The sequence below is a fragment of the Oratosquilla oratoria genome, chromosome 4 (assembly GCF_046742065.1).
Source record: "Oratosquilla oratoria isolate Oo_2021 chromosome 4, ASM4674206v1, whole genome shotgun sequence".
Lineage (NCBI taxonomy): Eukaryota > Metazoa > Arthropoda > Malacostraca > Stomatopoda > Squillidae > Oratosquilla > Oratosquilla oratoria.
In genome coordinates this window covers 4378886-4405196 of record NC_134780.1, presented here as the reverse complement: position 1 = coordinate 4405196, position 26311 = coordinate 4378886, and the positions used below count along the sequence as shown (strand labels likewise).

At 39.7% G+C, this 26311-nt stretch overlaps 1 protein-coding gene across 1 annotated transcript in view; it reads left to right on the top strand.

Annotated features, from left to right (window-relative positions):
• The window catches only part of LOC143024597 (lysosome membrane protein 2-like), a 146154-nt gene extending 120060 nt beyond the window's left edge, over window positions 1-26094 (top strand). The window contains exons 3-10 of the mRNA XM_076183447.1: window positions 2744-2891; window positions 5807-6076; window positions 7225-7436; window positions 7840-8021; window positions 10309-10427; window positions 11846-11971; window positions 12391-12537; window positions 21984-26094. Of these exons, the coding sequence (XP_076039562.1) occupies window positions 2744-2891; window positions 5807-6076; window positions 7225-7436; window positions 7840-8021; window positions 10309-10427; window positions 11846-11971; window positions 12391-12537; window positions 21984-22004 (1225 nt within the window). The 3' untranslated portion in view covers window positions 22005-26094. The remainder of the gene's footprint in view (window positions 1-2743; window positions 2892-5806; window positions 6077-7224; window positions 7437-7839; window positions 8022-10308; window positions 10428-11845; window positions 11972-12390; window positions 12538-21983) is intronic.
• Window positions 26095-26311: the final 217 nt, after the last annotated feature.

The window sequence follows — 26311 nt, the reverse complement described above, 5'->3', positions numbered from 1 at the left end:
TAATATGAAATAAATGGCAGGCATTACACCATCTTGCTTAGGTGTTTATCTAAATGAATCTTAAAACTTCGAACTGAACTATATTGCACTGCCTCTGAAGGAAGTCTATTCCATTCATTAACTACACGGTTGGCGAAGTTGTTTCTACCCACTTCCAAATTTAATCTATTTATTGACAGTTTGAGACCATTGTTTCCTGTCTGATTCTCATTCAGTGTGAAAATTTTGTCACTTTTGATGTTGTCAATTCCCTTTAGAATCTTAAAAACCTGTATCAAGTCACCTCAGAGTCTACGCTTTTTTAGGGAAAACAGATTCATATGTTTTAGTCGATTTTCGTATGATTTATTTTTGATATTTGGAATCAGTTTTGTGGCTCGCCGTTGCACTTTTTCCAATCTGTCAATATCTTAATGAGATTCGGTGACCATACGGAAATAGCGTATTCCAAATGTGGACGAACTAATGATTTATATAGCTTGTTAATGAGAGATGGACTTTTGAAATCAAAAGATCGCGCAATCAGTCCTACAATCTTATTTGCTTTCTCAGAGGCTGAAATACACTGGTCAGATGATTTGAGATCGTTACTGATAATTACGCCGAGATCCTTTTCACTATCCACTTTTGTTAACGAATTTCCAAAGAACTTGCAATCGTACTTATTGTCATTTTTACCTATATGCATTACCTTGTGTTAAATTTCATTTGCCACTTTTCAGGCCATTACTGTGATTTATCTAAATTTTCTTGAATATCTAATTAATTTAAGTTATCATTTGCCATTCCGCACAGTTTTGTATCATCAGCAAATTTGGAGACAGTAAATTTCTGTCCGTGGTCTATATCATTTATATATACTATGAATAGAAGTGGCCCAAGAACGGAACCCTGAGGAGCTCCACTCGTAACATTTTTCCATCAAGAAGTTTTGGCTATTTAAAACAACTCTGTTTTCGATCATTCAACCAATTTCTAGTCCAACTTAATAGGCTACCAGTTACTCCGTGTGAAGCTAATTTAGTAAGTAGCCTTACGTGGGGGGACGGTATTAAAAGCTTTTGCAAAGTCTAGATATGTTCAATCTATATTGTTTCTTTTGTCATAATTCGAGATGACTGTGTTCTAGAATTCGAGTAAGTCACGCAAGAACGTTTCCGTCTGAATCCGTGCTGGCTATCATTTATCAAACAGTTACTTTCTAAATGATGTTCGATAGCATCTCTGATGATAGTTTCCATCATTTTTCCTACGATTGAAGTCAAGCTTATAGGCCTGTAGTTATTTTGTTTCTTTTTGTCACTTTTTTTTTTTAATATGGGAGTAACGTTAGCTAGCTTCCATTCTCTTGGGACATCTCCGGACATCAGTTTTCATGCTTTCACAGCTAGTGATCAATAGATCGAGTAAGTTTCCATGTCTTGTGGGCTCTTTTACATGTTGAACTAAGTAATTGTCACCAAGAAAATATATCGAGCGACTACATATATGACCATGTTCAAGGGTCATCCAATCAATGTCAGTAAAATCAAAATCACCCATTATCAATAAGTCCCAGTTGCAGAAACTAGACAGTTCTTGGCCTATATATTACACCTACATTCATTTTTTGTCCATTTGTTTGGGTTAATTCTACCCACAAACTATCATATGCATCCTGTTTCACTTTCTCTAAAACACAGGCATGGACATTGCTTTTAACGTACAACAGAACACCCCACCTTTCTTGTGGTTTCTATCCTGATGAAAGTGTTTAAATCCCGCAATATTAAATTCAGCTTCAAACTCTTTACCATTTAACCATGTCTCGGTTATTCCTATCATATCGAGATTTTCGCTTTTGACATACGCCTGTATTTCTTGGAATTTATTCCTAATACTACGAGCATTAAAGTACATGGTTTTAAGAAATTCGTGATTATTTCTTTTTGACACTTTTTGTATTTCAACATGATGCCTTACATTATAATTTTGTTCTTTATTGACATCTTGCTCTATATTGGCATTTGGTCCTTCATTGACATTCAGTGCCTCGTGAACATTTGTCCCATCACGGACATCTGGTCCCTCTCGGTCATCCAATCTCTTACGTACACCTATCACAGATAAAATTATGTCTGGCTCTGGTCTGTAAGGGCACCCCATATAGATCCTAAAGTATCAGCTGCACGCTACTTTGCCACAATAACATGCAGCCAATACCTCAGACGTGTGGTGCATGGTCCTCAATCTTGTTGAGTGTACAAGTTGGGTTACACTTGTTACGAGGCAATTTAGAAACCACTTCTGACATGCTCAGATATACCATACCTTGCCCCTCTCCGTCACCGCGTCCCACACAGACGAACTAGTAATACCAAAGGCTCGAGCTAGGGGCCTTACACGTACGAGTAATACCGGAGGCTCACACGTACTAATAATAGGCTTGGAGCAGGGCCTTACACGTACTAACAAGTAACACTAAATGTTTGGGCCAGATCCTTACCCATACGTGTAATACCAAAAGGCTTAGGCCAGGGCACGAGTAACTAACGCCAAAGACTTGGGCTAGGTCCATACACGTACTAGGCGAGAGATTCTAGTAATGCTGGAAGCCGTCACTGTCTTCCTTGAGTAATGTGTGTGTGTGTGTGTGTGTGTGTGTGTGTGTGTGTGTGTGTGTGTGTGTGCGTGTGTGTGTGTGTAAGTGCTTTTTGTTTTTGTTTTGTTTTATATCCACTACCTCTTCCTTCTCCTCTGTCAGGGAACAACGCCTCAAGTACGACCTTATCTGGAATGAGACGTCAGGAACTGTTTCCTACCTCCAGAACAAGACGTATTACTTCCGCCCGGATCTCTCCTACGGACACCTCGAGTCTGACCCCATCACCACACTCAATGCCATTATGCTCGTAAGTACATCGAGGAGTACCTCCAAGGTCGACCTAACCTGACCTGATCTGGCGTAACCTAGTGACGTCACTCCATCTTTTTTTTTTTTTTTTTACTGTTTTCCCTTTTCTTTGCCTCTCTTCGTTTTATTATTCTTTCTGTCTCTTCCTCTACCTTCCTTCTCTTCCTCTTCTTCTCTCTCTTTTCCCCTCTGCCGTTTTCCATTCCATTCCCCCATGTTCTTTGACATTTGACCTTTACATTTTCCCAAACGCCTACTGAGCATACAAGTCATACTACCATGTTCGGTCTACTCTCTATTTCCTCCTCCTCCTTCTCTTCGTCTTCTTCCTCCTCCTCCTCCTCCTCGTCGTCTTTTTCCTCCTCCTCCTTTTCGTCTTTTTCCTCCTTTTCGTCTTCTTCCTCCTCCTCGTCTTTTTCTTCCGCCGTATCCTCCTCCTTTTCTTCTTCCTCCTCGTCTTTTTCTTCCACCGTCTCCTCCTCCTCCTCGTATTCTTCCTCTTTCTCCTCCTCCTCGTGTTTTTCCTCCTCCTCCTTTTCGTCTTTTTCTTCCTCTGTCTCCTCCTACTCGTCTTCCTCCTCTTTCTCCTCCTCCTCGTTTTCTTCCTCCTTCTCCACCTCCTCGTCTTTTTCCTTCTCCTCCTCTTCTTCGTCTTTTTCCTCATCCTCGTCTTTTCTTCCTCCGTCTCTTCCTCCTCGTCTTCTTCCTCTTTCTCCTCCTCCTTATCTTCTTCCTTCTCCTCCTCGTTTTTTTCATCCTCCGTTTCCTTCTCCTTGTCTTCTTCCTCCTTCTTCTCCTCCTCGTCTTCTTCCTCCTTCTCCTCCTCGTCTTTTTCTTCCTCCGTCTCCTCCTCCTCGTCTTCTTGCTTTTTCTCCTCCTCCTTGTCTTTTTCTTCCTCCGTCTCCTCCTCCTCGTCTTCTTCCTCCTTTTCCTCCTCGTCTTTTTCTTCCTCCATTTCCTTCTCGTCGTCGTCTTTCTCTTTCTCCTCCTCCCTTTTCGTCTTTTTCCTCCTCCTCGTCTTTTTCTTCCTCCGTCTCCTTCTCTTCGTCTTCTTCCTCTTTCTCTTCCTCCTTCTCCTCCTCTTCGTCTCTTCCTCCTTCTCCTCCTCCTCCTCTTCCTCCTTGTCTTCTTCCTCCTCCTCCTCGTCTTCTCCCTCCTCCTCGTCTTCTTCCTCCTCCTCCCTACTTCCCCATCCCGTGTTTGCCTTTCTCCTATTACGAATCGCAAAGACTAAGCAAGATGGCCGACAAGAGAACTTCCGGTCCAGAAAAAGATCGTAAAGAGAGAGAGAGAGAGAGAGAGAGGGGGGAGAGAGAGGGGGGAGAGAGAGAGAGAGAGGGAAGAGAGAGAGAGGGGGGGAGGGGAGGGAGAGGGAGAGAGAGAAACTAAATCAAAATAAATGTTCAACGGTGACACAAATCACAAATTTTATTCTAGCTAACGCTGGACTACTTTTATTTTTTCTAATTATTATGTTTGTTTTTTCTAGAAATATGTACAGGTTGCTTTGCCGTAGCAAAAGGGGCTCATGTATTATACAACAGTTGTTTTATAAATCATTGTATTGCTTCCCTTAACTGAAAATAATTGTTTCTATTTTCCCCATGTGCTTCCCCCCCGTCCCCCTCCCCCCTCCTTTCTCCCCACCCTTCCCCCTTTTCCTCCTGTCCATCTCCCCCTTCCCCTCTCCCCTCCCCTTCTCCTCCCTCTCCCCGACTTTCCTCCTACCCCTTCTCCCCACTTCCCCTCCCCTCTCCCTCCCACTTCTTCCGTCCCCCTCCCCCTCCCCTTCTCCTCCCTCTCCCCGACTTTCCTCCAATCCCTTCCCCTCCCCTCTCCCTCCCACTTCCTCCGTCCCTCTCCCCCTCCCCTTCTCCCCCACTTCTCCCTCCCTCCCTCCCTAAGTCCGTCGCGTCCAAGGTGGAGAACCTCCCGCCGACGCTGCAAGCGCTGGCCGAACTCTTCTTCCTGCGCTTCCAGGAGTCTCTCTTCGTCACGAAGTCGGCGGGCGAACTCCTTTTCCACGGCTACGAGGAACCTCTCGTCGCGGAGAGCGCGAAGTATACGGGCGACCCCGACCAGCACGGGGGCAAATTCGGGTTCTTCTATCCCGTAAGTGGTGACTCCCCACCCGTCCCCCCACCCCCAAACCCCCCTTAAAATCCCCCCTAAAACCTAAACCATAACCCACCCAAAAAAAAACCGATCCCAAGACCACCCCCATCTCCAACCCCTGAAACTAAGCTCCCCTAACCCCCAAGCCCCCCTAACCCCCAAACCTAACCCCCCAAAATCCCCCCAAAACTAAACCCAAGTCCCATAACCCCCCCCCACCAAAGACAGACAGGCCATAATATCAAACCTCCCAGCCTGTCTTGTCTGTCTACCTTCACGTACGCACGAACGCACGCATGTCCTCCTCCCCCTCCCCTCTTCACTCAGCTTCAAACTAATCCCTGCTTTCTTTCTCTCTGACTTCTTTGCATATGCTGCATGAATGCATGCATGCATGCTATGCTGCCTGACACACCACCTGATGCATGCTGACACTCCTCGTCTCTCCCCGCACCTCCTTGCTAACACCGGGTATCTTCTTCGCTGACGGTGTTGGTCCGATGATGTCGTCACGACCGCCGTTGATGACGTCACCAACATGACGTCATCAATCTACGATGTCACCACGTCTTCAACAACACAATATAAATTGTGAAATACAAACACAAACACCCATCACTCTTCACAAAATGAAAATAATAAAAAATGAAAAACAACATAAAATAAAAATATTTATATATATACTCAAACACACACACACACACACACACACACACACACACACACACACACACGCGCGCGCGCGCGCACACACACACACGCACACACACACACACACGCACACACACACACACACAGACAGCAGCCAAGTTCTTGAACGACGTGACCTTGGCTAGACTCTTCATCTGGCCCGAGATCGAGAGAACGATGGACATCTTCGAGACCCGCACGGCCGGAGAGCTCGTGTACAAGGGCTACGACCTCCCGACAGACTTCAACTTCGACTTCTCCTCCCTCGGCCTCAACTTCACCTCGGGCCTCTCCGGAGACCTATACGAGATCCTCGACAATCTCGGGCTCGACCCTCCGGCCGAGCTCCAGGAGAACAAGTTCGGGTTCTTCTATGGGGTCAGTAGTCCTCCTCGAGGGAGAGGTCGCCCTCGAAAGGTCGTCCTAAAAAAAAAAAAAAAGAAAAAAAAAAAAAAAAATTGTAGGTCGCTAGAACAAATAATAAACTAATAGATAAATTGAACGTATCTATAATACAACAGTTATATAGTTCGGGGGGGTTAAAGATATGATAGATCCATATAAGCAATAATAAAAATGAATACAAATACATCTATAAAGGGCTGAAGAACTCCATTATACGATGGTAGACATGTTCTTTGATTTAACTACTTCCTCTAACCTTCATTAACTAACACGTTCCCTAAGCGCTTGCACTAACCCAAAGCACCCTTTAGCACCCTACCACGGACATTCGCAACTGACCCATTATGTTCCCAGTGTTGGAAATGAGTAGAAAATATTTTATTTTATTTATATCTGTTTATATGTCCTTTTATTTATTCAAATGTATTTTCAATTGTCTATTTTATGCATATTTTCATTTGTTTCTATCACCCGTCTGTTTTCAATCTACCTTATCTATATTTTTCAATTTTATGTTTTTATTTAATTTATTTTTATGTTCAACTGTTGTTCTAACGTAATTACCAAAAAAAATCCTTCATCGAATATATCAGACTATCCAGATACATTCTCCATAGCTATATCACACATTTCTATATGCAATAGCTTCCTTATAATGGATCAGAAATATTATATTGTATTGTAAATATTGTATTGTATTGTATTGCAAAACAGTAACTAAAGATGCATTTGTGTTGTATTCGAACACCATGGGTCAAGTTCATTGTCCAGTAGAGTGCGTTAGAAATCTGTCACTTTAGTTTAGCCATTGTTTTCTACATATTCTCATTTTGGTGAAGAAATAAAATAATATGTGTTTTAAAATATTCATCAGACCAATATACTGTGTGTGTGTGTATATATATATATATATAGCGTTCATTTATAAGTACTACAGTGATACCAAGCATCTACCCTCACATCGTAATTTTGCGATACGTACAAGCTTACGAGGTCCACAACGCCTCACACATCTTAAATCTACGACCCCCTGCCGCCGTCACTGTGGTACTTATGAGTGACAGCAGCTCTCCCTTCATTATTAAAAAAACATTCCTCTCTTTATCTTCCATTTGGTGTAGAGAAATAACACAAATGATAAGAGATACGAAGTGAAGACTGGGGCTCACGGAATGGACACCTACCAGGAAATAGTGGCATGGGATGATGAAAACAAATTGGAATTCTGGTCATCTAAGTATTGCAATATGATCAATGGGACGGATGGTTCTCAGTACCCGCCCAAAATCACCAAGAGCAAAGTCATCATGATCTACACTTCGGAGCTGTGCAGGTCGGTTCGACTTTCAAATTAAACGAATAAACGAATAAATAGATCAATAGATAAATAAAGTTTTTAAATTAATTTTGACAAATACATGAGCGACATATGTCAACAAATCATCTAAATGGATACAAATAAATAACTAAATAAATTAATATTTTGACGTAATACATACATCAAAACAGTTTGATTAAAAAATCGATTAAGTGAAAGTTTTGAAATTCACTTGCACAAACACATAAGCGACATGACGTCACATGTCAATAGATTGATTATCTATCAAATAAATACAAACAAATAAATAGATAAGGACAAACACCCCAGTATCCCACTATCAATAACAACAACCTCTACCCAACCCCACTCCCCACAACCATCACTTCCAACTACAACTTTCTGTCGACTGTTGCAGATCGCTGTACCTGCTCTACGAAAAGGAGGTGGAGGTTGAGGGAGTGCGTGCCTACCGGTTCGTCCCGCCGCGCTCGATGCTCGAGGACCCAATGATCAACCACGACAACCTCTGCTACTGTTACCCGGATGAGGACCATTGTCTGGGCGCTGGCATGCTCAGCATGGAGCCTTGCACTATGGGTGCGTTCCCTAATCCGCAGGATTTTTTTTTTTTTTTTTTTTTTTTTTTGGGTGGGGGCAAAATTAGATACAATACTCGTACATATATGGTTACTTGTATAGTTATATAAAATATACATTTCATGAGATATTTTGACTTTAATCATGTACACACCGAATCAGGGCAGGGCGCCCAAGGAAAAATATTCTTTAACCTCTGAAATGATGATTGACTAACAAGTTATAGTATCAGTATGTACTTGCAGACTGAAATAAATAATACATTGATATTCTCTAACTTAAAATTTAACGAAATTATATGTGACGACCGGCAAAGTTTCAAACACCCCCGTACTTCACCCCCCAAAAAATCCATATTGTAAAATCGTCTGGCGGCAGCTACGATGAAAGACAAAACGTAAAATGAAGAAAAATGGCTGTACGTTCTATTCATGAAACGCCGAGTCAATTGAATTATAACAGAATTTATCAATTTTCCCTGGTTATCTACTTTTCCTTTAATTAAACCACTACAGATAATTATATACCTTTATACTTCATACTTCCATTCTCTTTCATTTGTTCACAAGGCAAACATAATTTTATTACTAGTTTCAACAAATAATACTAAAGACAACAACAAAAATTATAATAATGATAATTTTTTCAAGGTTACTGGTAACGTAATATATACCCACTCTAGATGACTCGAAAATGAGTTTACATGTATTTATTTCATTATCTCTCCCAAACTAAAAAAAAAAAAAACGACAGCGAATACAAAAAACAAGTATAATAGCTGAAAAGAGACCCTACGAGTGTAGTCTCTCCCCTGTATATTTGTAACAATTAGGTAGAAGCAACTACGTAAATGTGTCTGTGTGTGTGTGTATGTATATATATATATATATATATATATATATATATATATATATATATATATATATAAAAGTCGGAATACTAAACGTTTTCGTCCATTGCGACATCTCAGAGTCGCAATGGCCATCCTCAGATGTCGCAATAGACGTATTCTGACTTTATTATCTCTGTGGTTTCTGCAATATTTTTTCGTCACGCGTTATTGTGATTATTTTTTGCAATATATATATATATATACATATGTATATATATATGTATATATATATATATATATATATATATATATATATATTGCAGTACTTCACAAGGCACACGTGAAAATAATATGCAGAAAAAAATACTGGGAAATAAGAAGCTTAGTCCGAACGTTTTCGGCTGTTTAAGACATTATCAAGGAATACACAGTTACCGAGACATAGGTGGATACATATATATATATATATATATATATATATATATATGTATATAATATATATATATATATATATATATATATATATATATATATATATATATATATATACATAAAGTAGTAGACAAGCTAGGAACATGGGAAGGACACACAAGATGCTTCATAATCAGGTTGAGACGTCCTTAAAGTAAACATACCTCTCAACCTGATTATGAAGCATCTTGTGTGTCCTTCCTATGTTCCTAGCTTGTCAACTACTTTATGTATATATATATATATATATATATATATATATATATATATATACATATATATGTGTATATATATATGTATATGTATATATATATATATATATATGTACATATATATATATATATATATATATATATATATATATATATATGCAAAGTAGACCACTTGGAAAAAGAAACTAACGAAGCAGAGCGCTTTCGTATATTACATCTTCAGTGCAACAAGTACATAGTGATAGGAATACATAGACATTATATACATGATACAAAGGAACCAGGACAGTTTTGAATAAGCATACCGACCAATTACCCCCTATGCTTATTCAAAACTTATGCTTATTCAAAACTGTCCTGGTTCCTTTGTATCATGTATATAATGTCTATGTATTCCTATCACTATGTACTTGTTGCACTGAAGATGTAATATACGAAAGCGCTCTGCTTCGTTAGTTTCTTTTTCCAAGTGGTCTACTTTGCATAAGTGAACACACGTACCCGTGTTCTTATTAGCATATATATATATATATATCCACCTATGTCTCCTTGTATTCCTTGATAATGTCATAAATAGACGAAAACGTTCGGACTAATCTTCTTATTTCCCAGTGTTTTTTTTCTGCACATATATATATATATATATATATATATATATATATATATATATATACATATATACATTTTTATATATATATATATATATAAAAAAATATATATATATATATATATCAGGATAGGAATAATTTGCTAAGTTTGTTTTATTTGGCAGGCGCTCCCATTATCATGTCAACGCCCCATTTCTACCAAGGTGACGACGATGAACGAGACAAACTCATCGGACTTCACCCGTCCAAGGCGGAACACGAGACTATTCTTGATGTTGAACCGGTATATATACTTTTTTCTGTTCATTCTCTTTTTCCTTTCCTCTTCTCCTCTTCAACCTCCCCCTTTTTCTCCTTCTTGATTTCCTTCTTTTTTTCTCTCTCTCCTCTGTTTTTCCTTTTCAATAAGTTATTTTGTATATATGTATATGAATTTTTGTTTTCTTTTGTTGAATAAGCTCTTGAACTGAAACTGAAACTGTTTTTCATATGTTGATTGTTGCAACCTTCTGTGCCCTGAATTAAAACCCCCCTCTAACTGTGGCCTAGAATCAGATCTTCAGTGCTACCCATCTTCACTCCAATGCACTTGCACTGATTACGTTAATAACCAAAATGATCTTTATCATGTTTTATAATATGATAATGTTAATTTTGGTTTTGTTTTGAGGTAATAGGACAGTTTTGTTGGAAGTTAATGCACCCCCCAAAAAAAATGTGTATATATAATAATTATAATAATTTACCTTATTACTTTAATCCCAAAATTTAATTGAGTCCTTTAGGAACCACTGCCCACCTTTGCTGAGAATTTCATAACAGATCTTGTCATTTTCCTCCAATGTTCACAAAGAAACAAACTCGATCAAAAGTAATACCTCACTCCCCAAACTCTGTACACTCAAGGTGAAAGATAGTATGTGTAATGTGGAAAATATGATTCGTAGTATTACGGTAGAGTTGTAACATGATAGCTTGCTTAGCCAACAGACCATGGCATATGAGGAAATTTAGAGAAACTGGATTTCCCCATTCAAATCGTCCCTCATAAAATGATAGGAGGGTAAGAGACAACATGATTGCTGAGAGATCACTAAAAGGAGTAGACAAAATCAACATATTTCTCTAAATTTGGGACAAGAACAAAAAGATATCACAGAAAAAAATGGTAGGAGAAAAGGTGCTTGAAGGACATATGGAAGCAGTTTCCAATCAGATGCATCAATTTTTGGCATAGCCTAGATCAAGATATAGTCAAATAAAATACACAAAATTAAAACCAAATTTGATCAATGGAGGCAGAGCTGGGACCCCATGAACACAGCTCTTAATGTACATTATAAGGAATTACATATAATGGCTACCTTCTTTATAGAAGGGAAGAAGCCCTTGGTATATGAGTATAGATAGATTGACATGTAAGGTAAATACAGTAATGAGGAAACATTTTACAAATCCTTATTGTATAAAGCCTACTAGAAGACTGCCTGTAACTACCTGTCACTAACAAAGGAATACTGACAACATAAGGTCCCTGATCATCCAAAATCATACTTCAGCACTGATTAGTAAACAGTGATTGAGGGCAATATTTATGCTTTGAAACAGGGGAAGTGGGGGGAATTTTTATGCTCTTTATGTTTTTTTATTTTTTTTTTTTAAGTATGGAAACTAATCTTAATCCAACCCTTTTTATTGCAGACTTCCGGTGTAACTATGCGAGCTGCGAAAAAGATTCAAATTAACCTGCAGCTCCGGCCTTATGGGAAGCTGCCTTCCTTTAAAAATGTGCCTGAGGTTGTCTTTCCTGTCTTGTGGATCAATGAGGTTAGCTCCATCCACCATTTTATATGCTTATCAAAGTGTTACAAAATCTTCTCTTTTTTGTGACAGGAATAATAGTATACCACATAAATGTTTACTCATGAAGGGACAAGAAGTTAGGGTCACCATGTAAATGAATCTGTGGGGGTAAACCAGCTTTGGCTGTCAGACCCTGCTATGGAGGTTGTCTTGCTCTATTGCCTTTGACCCAGTCAATGGGCAGTAGGCAGAAATAACCCTTCATCTACAAGGACCTAAGAGAGTTTAAAAGGGAAATAAATGTATGTTGGAAGGGTGGAAGCTTCTGACCCCTTATAAGAGGTCAGAACCCTTTTGGTATATAGACAGATATAACCATGCAGTAAAAATGAATATTATCATGTATTTTAGATTGTAGTATTGAGGCCTTTACTGAATTACAGAGTGCTGTCATTGATCCTGTGAGTGCAGCAGCATTTAGCAAGGGTGTAGTACTACCCTTTACAATTGTCGATGCCATTTGTGGCGTACTTATTGTTATTGGTGTGGGCTTCCTCATCGGTGGTATCGTAATTTTCCGGAAATACAAGGTAAGAATGGACAAGTTTGTGTGGACATAGCATCATCATTTTCATGTCAACAACAAAATATGAGAAGTTATTGTTAGGCAAACTTAGTATATTCCAATGAATGTATATAAATACTTCCCCAAAAAACTACCACACAATTGTCCTCACAAACTACCTCTGTAAACTCTTAGAAAGCATAGTTTCATTCCAAATTTCCTAGAAACTGGAACATCATTTTTTTTACATCATCCCTCCACACATTCCACCCAGGTTGTAGCATCAGACATCCTGGTGGAGAAAAAAAAATACTATAGTCAATTTTATATAATATATATATATATATATATATATATATATATATGTATATATATATGTATATATATATATATATATATGTATATATATATATATATATATATATATATATATATATATATATATATGTATAAATATGTCATGCAAAATGTCAAAAACAAGGAGGTACATTGATGGTGGATTGGCTAGTGAGGTTATTTAATGTTTGTTTAAGAGAGGGTAAAGTGCCAGAGGACTGGAGGAGGCCTATAGTTCCACTTTACAAAGGAAAGGGGGACAAGTGTGAGTGTAGTAGTTGGGAAGGCTTATGGGAGGGTCTTGACTGAGAGGATTAGGAGAGGAACAAACAGAGTAATTGGTGAGGAACAGTGTGGGTTTAGGACAGGTAGGGGTTGCGTAGATCAGATTTTTGTGGTAAGGCAGATATGTGAGAAAGCTATTGGTAAAGATGTTTTTTGGGCTTTTATGGATTTGGAAAAGGCTTATGACAGGGTAGACAGGAAGGAACTGTGGGAGGTATTGCAAATATATGGGATAGGAGGAAAGCTTTTAGGAGCTGTCAAGAGTTTTTACAAGAGTAGTAGAGCATGTTAATGACACGCAAGGCCCTCTGTGAGGGGCACCATCCTAGCCTCCCAATAGGGGGGGGAGTGTGTGATGTTAAACCATATCATCATCATCATCAGTATAGTGTGTGTCAGGATTAGAAATGGAGAGATTGAATGGTTTGAGGTAAAGGTGGGACTTTGTCAGGGATGTGTATATGTCACCCTGGCTGTTCAATTCATACATGGATGGGGTGGTGCAAGAGGTAAATGCGAGGGTAGTGGGTAGGGGATTGGAGATGGTTAACGAAAATGGAGAAAAGTGGGAAATAAGCCAGCTGTTGTTTGCAGACAACACTGCACTTGTGGCAGGATCAGAGGGGGGATTGAGGAAGTTAGTGACAGAGTTTGAGAAGGTGTGTGAAAGAAGGAAGCTGAAGATAAATGTGGGTAAAAGTAAGGTGATGAGATGTACAAGGGGAGAGAGTGACAGCAAGCTGGAAGTGAGCATTAAGGGTGAGAGACTGGAGGAAGTGGATAGTTTTAGATACTTGGGTGTGAATGTGGCAGGAAAGGGAGGAGTGGTGATGGAGGTAGAATGTAGATTGAGAGAAGCGAGTAACTCCCTTGGTGCGTTAAAAAGTGTAATGAGAAAAAGACATTTGGGAATAGATGCTAAAAGGAAATTGAATGAAGAAGTGATTGTGCCGACAGCACTGTACGGGGTAGAAACATGGAACATAAGAGAGGAGGAGTTTGAATGTGTTTGAGATGTGGTGTCTGAGATGTATGATAGGGGTTACTAGGCTGGATAGAGTGAGAAATGAGGAGGTGAGGTGGAGAACGGGGGTGGAAAGGGAGTTGGGAGATAGGGTTGATGAAACAGAATTATGATGGTTTGGACACATGGAAAGAATGAGTGAAGAGAGACTAGTAAAATGGGTGTGGAAGGCAAAGGTGGAAGGAGTGAACAGGAGGGGTCAACCTAGGATGAGATGGATGGATGGAGGAAAAGGGTCATTGAGAAAGAGGGGAATGTCTGTTGAGGAAGGATGGGAGAGGACAGAAGACAGGGGTGAATGGAGAAAGGTTGTATATGGATGATACTGTGATGCATGAGGTGGAATGGGTTGGGGATGGGGAGTGAAGGAGTATGTTTGAGAAATAAATTGACGCAGCCCAAAGGGATTTCTCCCCATCTTCTCCTTTTCTGCATGTGGGGACGGAGAGTGGGGGTCGTTGAACTAATGAAGTGTCCTTGCTGTGGATGTGCTGTGTCTTGTGACACTGCTTCTGACCCAGGGCAGTGGGCAAGATGCAGGGATGACCTGTCATCCAGGAGGTGCCAAGATAAGAGGGAGGGAAGAGGGTGGAGGGGAGTGGAATGTGATGGGGATGGAATGGGTGAGAGTGGTATTTATGCCTATGTTTTTTGGCTACCTCCCTTATAATGGGGAAAAAAATCCTTTGGTATATGTATGTACAGTAAGTCCTCGTTATACGGTACATATTCGTTCCTGAAAAACTTACCACAAATTTAAATTACCATATACCGAACCCATTATAACATGTAATAATAGGATATGGCAGACATACCTTCTCCCTGCTCTTTCCTATTCAAAATATCTAGCAGATACCATATCTGTGAATTTTTCTTACCGTAAATAGAATCGAGGGTAGTAATTACCAAATACCGTAACTGTGAATTTACTGGATAAAGAATTACCTTATAAGGAGGACTCACTGTACTTAGAAAAAGCATATAACAACTTGGATAAACCCCTTCCAGTCACAACACTGACCCAGGCCCCCTGGTTACTCCCTCTTGCATACCCTTATTCCATGTTAGTCATGCTACTGAAAAACCAAATCCCAGATGACATTATCTAACAAGAATCTCTCCTCCACTCATCCTCTCGTTCCTCTCACAACAAAATCTACACGGATTGCTCCTGCTCTGACTGCAGAGTAGGTTATGTAGCAGCATCTTCCATAGACATAGAATTCAGGTCCCTCCACTTTTCTGCTTTGAATTAAAAGGCCATTCTGTACCAAATTACCACAAATAACCAAGCCAACATCTGTAAAGGCCTTGTTTCCTGGTTTGCTTATCAGCCTTCACAATATTCTCTCCACTTTGACATCAAAAATAAAGGAAAAACATGTTGGTCTTATTTTCTCAAGTTGACATCAAAAGTAAAGGAAAAACGTGTTGGTCTTATTTTCTCAAGTACTCATTATAGTTTCAGAGCAGTCATACCACATGCTGATGTATCCCTCTATAAACCAAGAGCTTTTTCCCCCTTATAGGGTAGGTTGCCAAGTCAAAGGCACATACCTACTCCCACCCACTCCACTCCCCTCCACCACCCTTCTCTCCCCCTCATCTTAGCTCTTCAGGGGTTGAAAGAGAGCTATCAGATGTGGTAGATCAAAGATTGCTGAGATGGTTTGGGCAGATGGAAAGAATGGATAAGGAAAGATGAGCAAAATGGTGTGGAAAGCAGAAATGGATAAAGTGAGCTTGAGAGGAAGACCAAAAATGTGGTGGATTGATGCGGTGAAGGGGGCTTTTAATGCAGAGGGAATTTCTGTTGAGTAGATAAGAGAGAGTGCAAAAGAAATGATGATGCCAATGTATGTGTCATGAGTTGCGAATGGGGTATACAAGGATGCCAGTGACAGCTTCCTAATTATATCTATTTTGTAGATGTACCTGAATGACCCCCCGTCTTCTGTGAACAAGGTTGATCACGTTTTCTGTGATGTTATATCTATTCAGAGGGAAAGAGAATGAGTATAACAGCAGTAGCTTTATATTTTGTAATGCGTGTATTGTGATGCATCATTGTACATCGGGCAACCTGATGTGTGCACAAATATTTGACTTGTATTGAAGAGGTTAAAAATGGATGGAAGGATGACAACTTTATGATTGTTTTCACCTACTCCACAAATTATTTTGAATGGATAAGGAGCAGGGTTTCCACATGACAAAGTAGTAGAGGTAAATCAGCCTCTGCTGGTGTTCACTACACAGTACAGTGAGTCCTCCTTATACAGTAATTCTTTATCCGGTAAATTCACAGTTACAGTATTTGGTAATTACTACCCTCGATTCTATTTACGGTAAGAAAAATTCACAGATACGGTATCCACTCGTGTTTTGGAGGTAAAATTAGATATTTTGAAGAGGAAAGAGGAGGGAGAAGGTACATCTGCCATAAGTTGAAACTTGGGTTCGGTATACGTTAATTTCAATTTCCGGTAAGGTTTTCAGGAACGCATATGTACCATATAACGAGGACTCACTGTACTGACCTCCGAAATTGTAACAATCATTTCTGCAGGGGTTTCTTTCGCAGTAGCCACCGAATATCTACCGAAGTTCAAGTGGTACTGAAGGTCAACCACCTGCCCAGGTATGATGAATGACAAGCTACATAAAAGCGCAAGGAGCACTTGGACATCAAAGCACCGTGTAATGCTTTAGTTTACAGTGAAAGATATAACTCAAATTTTCCTGGTACCCCACTCTTCCTCATTTTTACTCTCTTCAGATCCTCCTGATGACTCCATCTCTCTGACACACTATTGTCCTCAATGGCTTTTAATGAGAAATCTTGTTATCATCCAAAGTTAAACTGGTACGAACATCTACCAAAATAGAACACCCATGTCAGTTCCATCCTTACAGTTGATAACCTTATATCTAAAAATCAATCATTCTGTTGACTCAGGTCTCTCAGAAGATCCACATCTCCCAGGTAACCAGCAGTATCCACCTGACTGTCCCCATAAGTCACTTGAGGAAGAGATATTGTGTTGTTGTATGGGAAAGGCTAGAACAGAGCCAGGTAGGTTGAGGTGTTCTAGAGAGAGAGTTACTGCAAAGTTCACATTAACAATATCTAGACAACACATTATATGCTCCCTGATTGACTCATAGTCCCTCTCTGAGGCTGTTGCTGGTTACTTGATGGCTGCAAGTCTTCTACAAGAGAGACTTGGGGCAATGGATTGATTGAAAATCAGATCAACAATGCACTTTGATTCAGGCTTACTTACCTCTTGGACTCTGGAGTGACAGGGGTGCCAATATGTTTCCTTAAAACCAGAAATGGACAAATGTGTAATCATACGAGAAAACTAGGAATAAACCCTTATCTTTCACTGTCAGAAGTGTATAAGTCTTGCATCTTATTAGTCACGGGTTTAAGTCCTGCACTTCTCTTCACTTCCTAGTAGTGACTGTTACCTGCCCCTAACAGTCCAAGCACACAGGACAAAGGAGAAGATTTCAGCTGCAACTAAGCACCTACTGACATGTGCTCCTCACCACTATATTTTCACTGTAAATAGCTCTGCACATTTGCTGTACCTGATCATGGTCACCACTTACAGGGCACACTTATTAATCATTATTATTATTATAATAAATTATTAGTATTGATTATTATTATTATTATACCCCATCTGGGGTATTGGCTGCATGTTATTGTGGCAAAGTAGCATGCAGTTGATACTTTAGGGTCTATATGGGGTGCCCCTACAGACCAGAGCCACACATCATTTTGTCTGATAGAGGAAGACTCTGTTCATAGAGAAATGATGACACTTTCATTATACTGTGACTGTCCCTCCATTATGCTGTTCCCCAACCCCATGTTACTGTCCTGTTCCATTTCACTGAATATTCATTTCCTTTTTTGCCTACCCTGTGGTTGGGGAAAAGAATGCTGCCACCAAGTATTCCCACTTGAGTCATACGAGGCAACAAAAAATGGGATGGGGGATAGGACTAGGAATCCTGCTGCCTGTAGCCCCACTGGGGACATTCCTAAAAAAAAAAAGTAGAGGCATAAGAGGGACTAGGAGTTTTCCATTCAGTACCCTAAGGTTTGGGTCTTTTAATGTGCATGGATGTGGTACAAATGAGAGTAAAAGGGAAGAGATAGGCAGTATGTTTGTGAGAAGAAAAATGGATGTGTTGGCATTGAGTGAAACTAAGTTGAAAGGGAGGGGCGAGTGTGAGTTTGGGAGTATAGTTGGGAGGTTCTCAGGAGTGAAGAGAGGACGAGGGAGAGAAGGGGTGGCTATACTAGTAAGTGAAGAGATAGGTAAACACATAGTGGAGTGGAAGGAGGTTTCTTCAAGGTTAATGTGGATGAAGGTGAAGCTGGGAAGGGAGATGTAGGTTTTTGTAAAAGCGTATGGGCCTGGTAGTGAGAAAAGCATAAAGGAAAGTTAGGCTTCTTGAATGGATTTAAATGAGTGCATAGAGGGATTAGGGAGAAATGTCAATGTAGTTGTATTGGGAGACCTTAATGCTAGGGTAGTGACTGGGAAATATGGAGTTCCAGGAAACAAATCGTAGTGAAGAGTTGATGGTGGAGATGTGTCTCGAAAGGGAGTTGATGATAGCAAATACAGTGTTTAGGAAGAGGGTGGTGGATGGAAGGATAGCAGATAGAGCATTAACAGACTATATAATGGTAACCAGGAGTATAGTAGGAAGAGTTAAGGATGTACATGTTCTAAGGGGAGAGAGTGGGGGAATATCAGATCATTTTCTGGTGGAAGGTAAGTTGAGAGTGGAGAATAGGTGGAGAAAGAGGAGAAGGGCAGAAGGTGGGGAGGTACTTAGAGTGAACTGCTTAAATGAGAAAGAAAAGGAGAGAGTAAGAAAAAGCTGAGAGAGGAGTGAAAGATATAGTAGAACTAGGAGTGGAGGAGGAATGGGGATGGTTCAAGGAGGGAGTCTTAAGGTGTACAAAGATGGTGTGTGGAACAAGGAGGATGTGAGGAAATGGAAGGATAGTGAGTGGTAGGATGAGGAAGCAAAGAAAGGTGTAGAAGAGAAGAAGCAGGCTTTCATAGATTGGTTACACATTAGGATGAGGGAATCACATGAGAGATGCAAAGTAAAGAGAAGAGAAGTAAAGCATAAGATAAAGGAGGCAAAGAGGAGAGCAGATGTGAAATGGGGTAAGAGTATGACAGAAAATTTTGAAAGTAGTAAAAAAAAATTTGGAAAGAAATTAAGAGAGGAAGAGGAGGCAAATAAATTAGAGAAGAAAAGGTAAAAGGTGCAGATGAAGAGATGATAATGGAAGAGAAGGCAGTGAGAGGAAGGTGGGTAGAATATTTTAGGGAGTTGCTAAATGTGAAGGAAGATAGGGAGGGAAAGGTAGTTGCAGTGGGAAGCGCTAAGAAAATGATTATGATAAGTGAGGAAAATGGAGGAGAAATAAGGAAAGATGAAGTGAAGGCAGTGGTTCAGATGATGAGAGCAGATAAGGCACCTGGGTTGGATGGATGCCATGCAGAATGTCTGAAAAAAAGGAGGTACAGTTATGGTGGACTGGCTGGTGAGGTTATTTAATGTTTGTTTATGAGAGGTTAGAGTGCCAGAGGACTGAAAGAGTGCCTGCATAGTTCCACTATGCAAGGGAAAGGGGGACAAGTGTGAGTGTAGTAGTTTCTGCCCCGTACAGCACTGTACAGGGCAGAAACATGGAACATAAGAGAGGAAGAGAGGAGTTTGAATGTGTTTGAGATGAAATGCCTGAGAAGTTTGATAAGGGTTACTAGGCTAGATAGAGTGAGAAATGAGGAGGTGAGGAGGAGAACGGGGGTGGAAGGGGAGTTGGGAGATAGGGTGAATGAAAGAGTATTGGGATGGTTTGGACACATGGAAAGAATGAGTGAAGAAAGATTAGTAAAAGAGGTGTGGAAGGAGTGAACATGAGAGGGCAACCTAGAATGAGATGGATGGATGGGGTAAAAGGGGCATTGGGAAAGAGGGAAATGTCTGTTGAGGAAGGATGGGAGAGGACAGAAGATAGGGGTGAATGGAGAAGGATTGTGTATGGATGATACTGTGATGCATGAGGGGGAGTGGGTGGGGGATAAGGGGTGAGGGAGTATGAGTGAAAAATAATTTGACAGAGCCCGAAGGGATTTCTCCCTGTCTTCTCCTTTTCTGCATCAGGATTTGCTGTATCTTGTGACACTGCCTCTGACCTGGGCAGTGGACAAGATGCAGGGATGACCTGTCATCCAGGAGGTGCCAAGATAAGAGGGAGGGAAGAGGGTGGAGGGGAGTGGAGTATGTAGGGGATAGAATGGATGGGAGTGGTTTCTATGCCTTTGTCTTCTGGCTACCTCCCTTATAAGGGGGAAAAATCCTTTGGTATATGTATTATTATTATTATTATACTGAGAAAATAGCTGCAGAATTATATGTAATAATTATTTTAGGGACTCTAGTGGTACCTCTATGGAACAGAGTTTGCTGTATCATTCTATATTTGGTGACAAATCTCCATTCATATAGGAAAACAGAGCAATTTTTTAACTTTCACTATACCTCATTTCTGGTATTCTTGAATATGTCCTGTACCACACCTAGTACACCAGCATACGCTCAGTGATGAATTATGCGAGTCCTGCATGGGCTCCTAATCTCAGTGAGACACACCACAACACCCTTCAAATCATACAAAACAAAGCCCTAAAAACAATTACAGGCTGCACAAATACATCACCTACAGACCATTTACACCATGAAACAAAAGTCCTCAAAGTCAAGGACCACCTCGACATGAGAGGCACACAAACACTTGCTGCAGCCACCACAAACACATCACACCCGCTACACTACATAGCAGAACACCCACACACACCAAGAAACATTAAAACTACACCCATAGACCTTTATTACACACAGATACTCTCTTCTCTTCCTCCACAACCACCAAATACCAGCCTCCGGAAACATATTCATAATCATATCACTCACCGCTCCATTAACACACTGAAAGACAACACACTGCTGCATGCCAGACCCCCTGATATCCACCCCTCTGAATCCTCTCTCCCACGTAAGGACAGAGTCCACTTGGCCAGACTGCGATGCGGTCACCACCCAGCACTTCTAAGCTACCAGAAGAGGCTGGACGACCGTGTTGTGAACAGCTGCCCAGGATGTAACACTTCACCCCATACCATACAACACATAATGGAAGACTGCATTATACACAATCATGCACGCAAACAACACAACATACACTCTATAAAGGATTTGTGGGAAAACCCAGTTTCGGCTGTGGCCTTCCTTGGGGAGACGGGACTGCTCGGACAGACAGTCTAGGGAACGACAACAACAACAACAACAACACCCTTATGTACTGGTGGACGAACCGGCAGTTTTTCCGCTGAAGTGCAGTTTTCATGAAAGTAGCAGCTGCCGACAAGACTGACGAGTTAAACACCATATGAGGACGGAGCCTTTATTTGTACGACATTTCGCTTACTTGAAAAAGCTGTAATAAGCGAAATGTCATACAAATAAAGGCTCCATCCTCATGTGGTGTTTAACTCATCAGTCAAGTGCAGTTTTCACATGATTTAAGTACAAAGGAGTGAAAGATACACGTGTGATGGGAGCGAGAGTCTAAAGTGTGGAGAGATGTTCCTCTTCCATACTTTGCCACCTCGCTTTGCATGTAACAACATAAACTTCAAAAAATGGTAATAATACTTCTGCTAGCCTGCAGGTGTACAAGCAAACTCACTTGAGTAAGATGTTCTTTTCTATTTCAGAATTCACACCAAAAGGTATAGAGGAGCTCTCCCATGCAACCCTGCCTTCAAGGTCACACCATTGTAAATGGCAAGTCATGATAAAGGTCACCATCGTGTTAGCGGGAACTAACACAACCCTATGGCCATTTGTGACTTAATATGTATATTCCACAAGGCCTGTACTTATAACTTTAAACTGTGTGAAAATGCTTTGTAAGTAATATTTTTCTGCATCAAATGAAATCTGTACTGGTATACTCTGTTGAATTAAAAACAAACAAATGTCCTCACAAGAATGCTGTGAATGTGATAGAGGAAGACATGAGTGTTATTCCAACCATACTTGTATCATCCTTTTTGTGTCAACTCATTGATAATCTAGGTTTCATTCCATGTGGTTTTAAATATAATGGCACCAAAAGTTACTTTATTTTGAAGTAAGACATTCCACAGTGGTTGATGGTATCCAATAAAAACTTCTGAAATCCACAACCATGCAAATCTTGTATATAGTTATGAGAAACTTGATCATGAACCTCTTAATAATAAACTACAATGCGTTTCTGAGTGTGAGTGAGGAGCTTTGATTATTTTGGATTCTAGAAATGCTGAGAAATTTCCAAGTACCAGTGATTCTACAAGGACTTCCTGCGTCAAAAAACCTTTAAATAATATTTTAGATTATTGTAAATATAATAGGAGCTTCTGGAAACTTTGTACTCTATGAAAAAGTTGTACCATTTTCTTTTATATTCTATCATCGATTACACTTACAAGAACCCTACAAAGGGAGTGACAGCCCATGGTGGAATGAAACAGAGAGGACTGCAAACATATATGAGAGTGTCAACATAAAACAACATTCCTCATGCTGTATCATCTGGAGACTCCATGGCTGTGGCTCCCTGGTGTCAGCTCACAATGAACATAATTCATACAGCATGTGTTTTGGGGGGTGACAGCATCCCTCGATGAGCCATTGAGGTACCAATATAGAAGCTAATTCTAATTTTCATCATCAACAGACAGTTTCAAAAAAGAAACTTTCTGGTACCATTGTACACTGTGCTGCCCTTGTTGTAAACATTTTATAATACAGCCTCTTGTAATATACACTCTAGCTCTGTGTTAATCTGACTTGGTGTTCATTGTCACCACCAGGCTAGGTATACAGATGCCTATATATGAAATCATAGGCAGCTTTCACCTCATATTCATTTCTATTCATTTCTATTCATTTCCCTTTTACCTCAAAAGTAGTTTATATTTTAGCACGAATGTGCAGCAGGTATATGAAGTTTGAATAAGTGATATTCTGAATGTGAATGTATGTAAACAGTTCTTTAGATACAGAGGAAGGAAATGATGTACTTAGGCCACATTAAGGTTATTTTAGCTGAAACCAGATAACTTCAAAATAGAAAGAAAACACACCAGGGAAAGCAAAAGGTATACAACATAGACTTGAATGGTAATTCATAAACAATGCCACACATTTCTATTCCAATATTGTGGAAAAAAATTTGATACAATGAAAAATAGATATTTTTGTACTGCTCTCATACTGTATGAATAGATGGAATGGGCAAAATGAGTTAACAGAAATTAGTTCATGAAAACTAGCAAATTACATCAACTTGGGCCAAGAGCACAAATGGTAGTTCCATATCATTAAAAGCAATACATTAATTATTCATCTCACCATTTAGGTCATCTTACCACATATAATGCACTGACACCACAGTTAATAATTTAGGGACTTTTTTGGGGACACCCCTAGCAACCAGGTCCATGCACTATTCATCTTTGTTACAGGAAAATCTCTGCTCACAAAAGAAAAATCATCAACTATTTTTCATTACTTCTGTCCCACTTTTATGTTATCTCCTTAAATCTATCCTTTACCAATTCTAAGTTTTCATCCCTGTGGTGGTAATGGGTGATGAGTAACTGTTCGCAACTGTGTTACAGAGGATGACTAAATTGGACAGAGCAAGGGACTAGGAATTCCATTGTATGTATATATTTCTTCTGGTAAAATTCAAAGAAAAAAAATTATCTAGATGAGTGAGTAGGGAGTTTTGGAAGGAATGTGCATGTACCAGTGTTCAAGGATCAAAACACTTTGAGTTGGAGATGAACCTGTGGATAACGTAATCAGGGAGTATGGTAGGAAAGAACAAAAGTGGAGTGAAAATGTAGGAGATATGTACTGAAAGGGAAATGATTATAAACAATGTTTTGAGAAATAAGATAGGCATATGTATACATGGGCCCAAGTGGTTGGTGGGGGAGTTTGGCAAGAAGGGATTAATAAAGTATGCAATGGTGCCCATCAGGAGGATTGGAAGAGCCCTGGACATGAATGTATTTAGGGAGAGACCAGTGAAATGTCTTATTATCATCTGGTGGGAGACAGAGTGGATACAAAGAGAAGGAAGAAGAAAAGAGAAAGGTACTGTGAATGAACAAGTTAAGAGAGATGGAGGACAAAATAACACCTGGGAAAATTGAGAGAAGTATAGAATATACTGAAGGAAAAAGAAGTGGAAATAGAGGAAGAATGAATGTGTTTCAAGGAGGAAGTACTAAAATGTGCAAAGACATTGTGTGGAAACAGAAGGAAAGGCAGAGAATGGTGGAACAAAGAGGTGAGTTAACATCATAAACATTCATCTTAATACAAGTTATAAAGAGCCACTTACAGGTAAATACAAGTACACATGCAACAAAAAGATATAAAGGACCAATACCTACTGCGTCTTTTGAACAAAACTGTAACCTTTTAAATTAACACTAAAAGAGAAGGAAAGATTTGAATACTTTCACCTTGGACAAAGACCCAAATGTGAAGGAATTCAGAGACAAGGATACATCCAGCAAGCAATAGTGGTGGTTATGCAGCACAGGACCTTAAGTGGCAGCGTCTTCATAACAAGACTACCCCCCAACCTCAAGAGTCGAGGGCCAAACAGCCACAAGAATCCCCTGTTACCTGGCCTTATGCAGTCTAAGGAACAACAACAACAACTGCAGGACATGAAACTAATTACAACTGTTAGAAAAAATAGATAAACAAAAAATAATAATGATAAATAAGTAAATAAAACTAAAATAGAAAAATAAATAAAATAAAATGAACAGACCACATTTCAGCTTCCAAAGGTTAACAGACAGTTGAAATGCACTCACAGCAGGAACACTGCATTTACCTAATTGTATTTACTGGGTAAATTGTAACATACTTATGACATGTTCAGAGTGAAATTCTTCAAAATAAATTACAGCATAAAGTCATCCAATATAGGGGAGCAGAGTGAGCACAGTATATCAAGATCCTAATTCATCTCAGCCCTTCAAGGCATGGACAGGTGAGAACAGATGGTGACCCAGAACTTTTGCATTATTCAAACCAAAAAGGAATCAATAACATGAACAGGTACCTTCATTAATCACACAGCAATGGGATCTGAGGATTGCCTGATCAGTGAAATTCCTGAATCACAAATGGATGACCTCTAAACAAGAGCTAACTACCTTATCACATCCTAAAAGATATCGCATACCTGTAAGGGTTGACAGTCTTTGGAATATGCCCAAGATCTCCCTCTATCAGTTTCACTGTATTACCTCCACCTTTTTACACATGGAAGGAAGAAAACCAGTGATTGCTCTCCTTGTCCTCCAACTATAAGCCAGCAACATGTAAACAGTCCCATAAAGATACAATACAGACAGAAGCCCAAAGCTTCTTACCAGAAAGATCTATGAGAGGGCCTGAGAACTGCTGCCAACCACTGTGCGAGTGTGGATTTCCGCTCAGCAAAATTCAAGGCAACAATTATCATTAGCATGTCATCCTTATTTCCCTCCCTTGACCCCATCAATGCTGGATCACTCTATAATTTTGTAAAAACAAGTTACAGATGATTTAAATCTGGTGAGGACTATACCCTTAGTCTGAATGTGGTTTCAATCAATCAAAATCCCTTTCAGTCTAGACCTGCAGTCTACTCAATATATCAATGCTTTTATGAAGTAATAGAATCTAATAAGTGTAATAGATTTTATTACTTCTGTTAGATTTCTCTGTTGCTTTATCTTGAATCTTTTCAAAAGTCATAATGACCATAAAAAGATAGTTTATTTTACAACACAAAAAAATTAATAAGCAGTTATTTTTAGATTTCTTCACTTTTCTAATCTGTGGTTTCAACTACAAGTAAGTTTATATGTCCTAATTATCATCTGTGTATATATTGAAATTCAATGGAGTGAGAATTCATATCACAAGAATTTAATATACTGCTTAATGTTTTGAAGCTTCTATTTCAATATCATGAGCC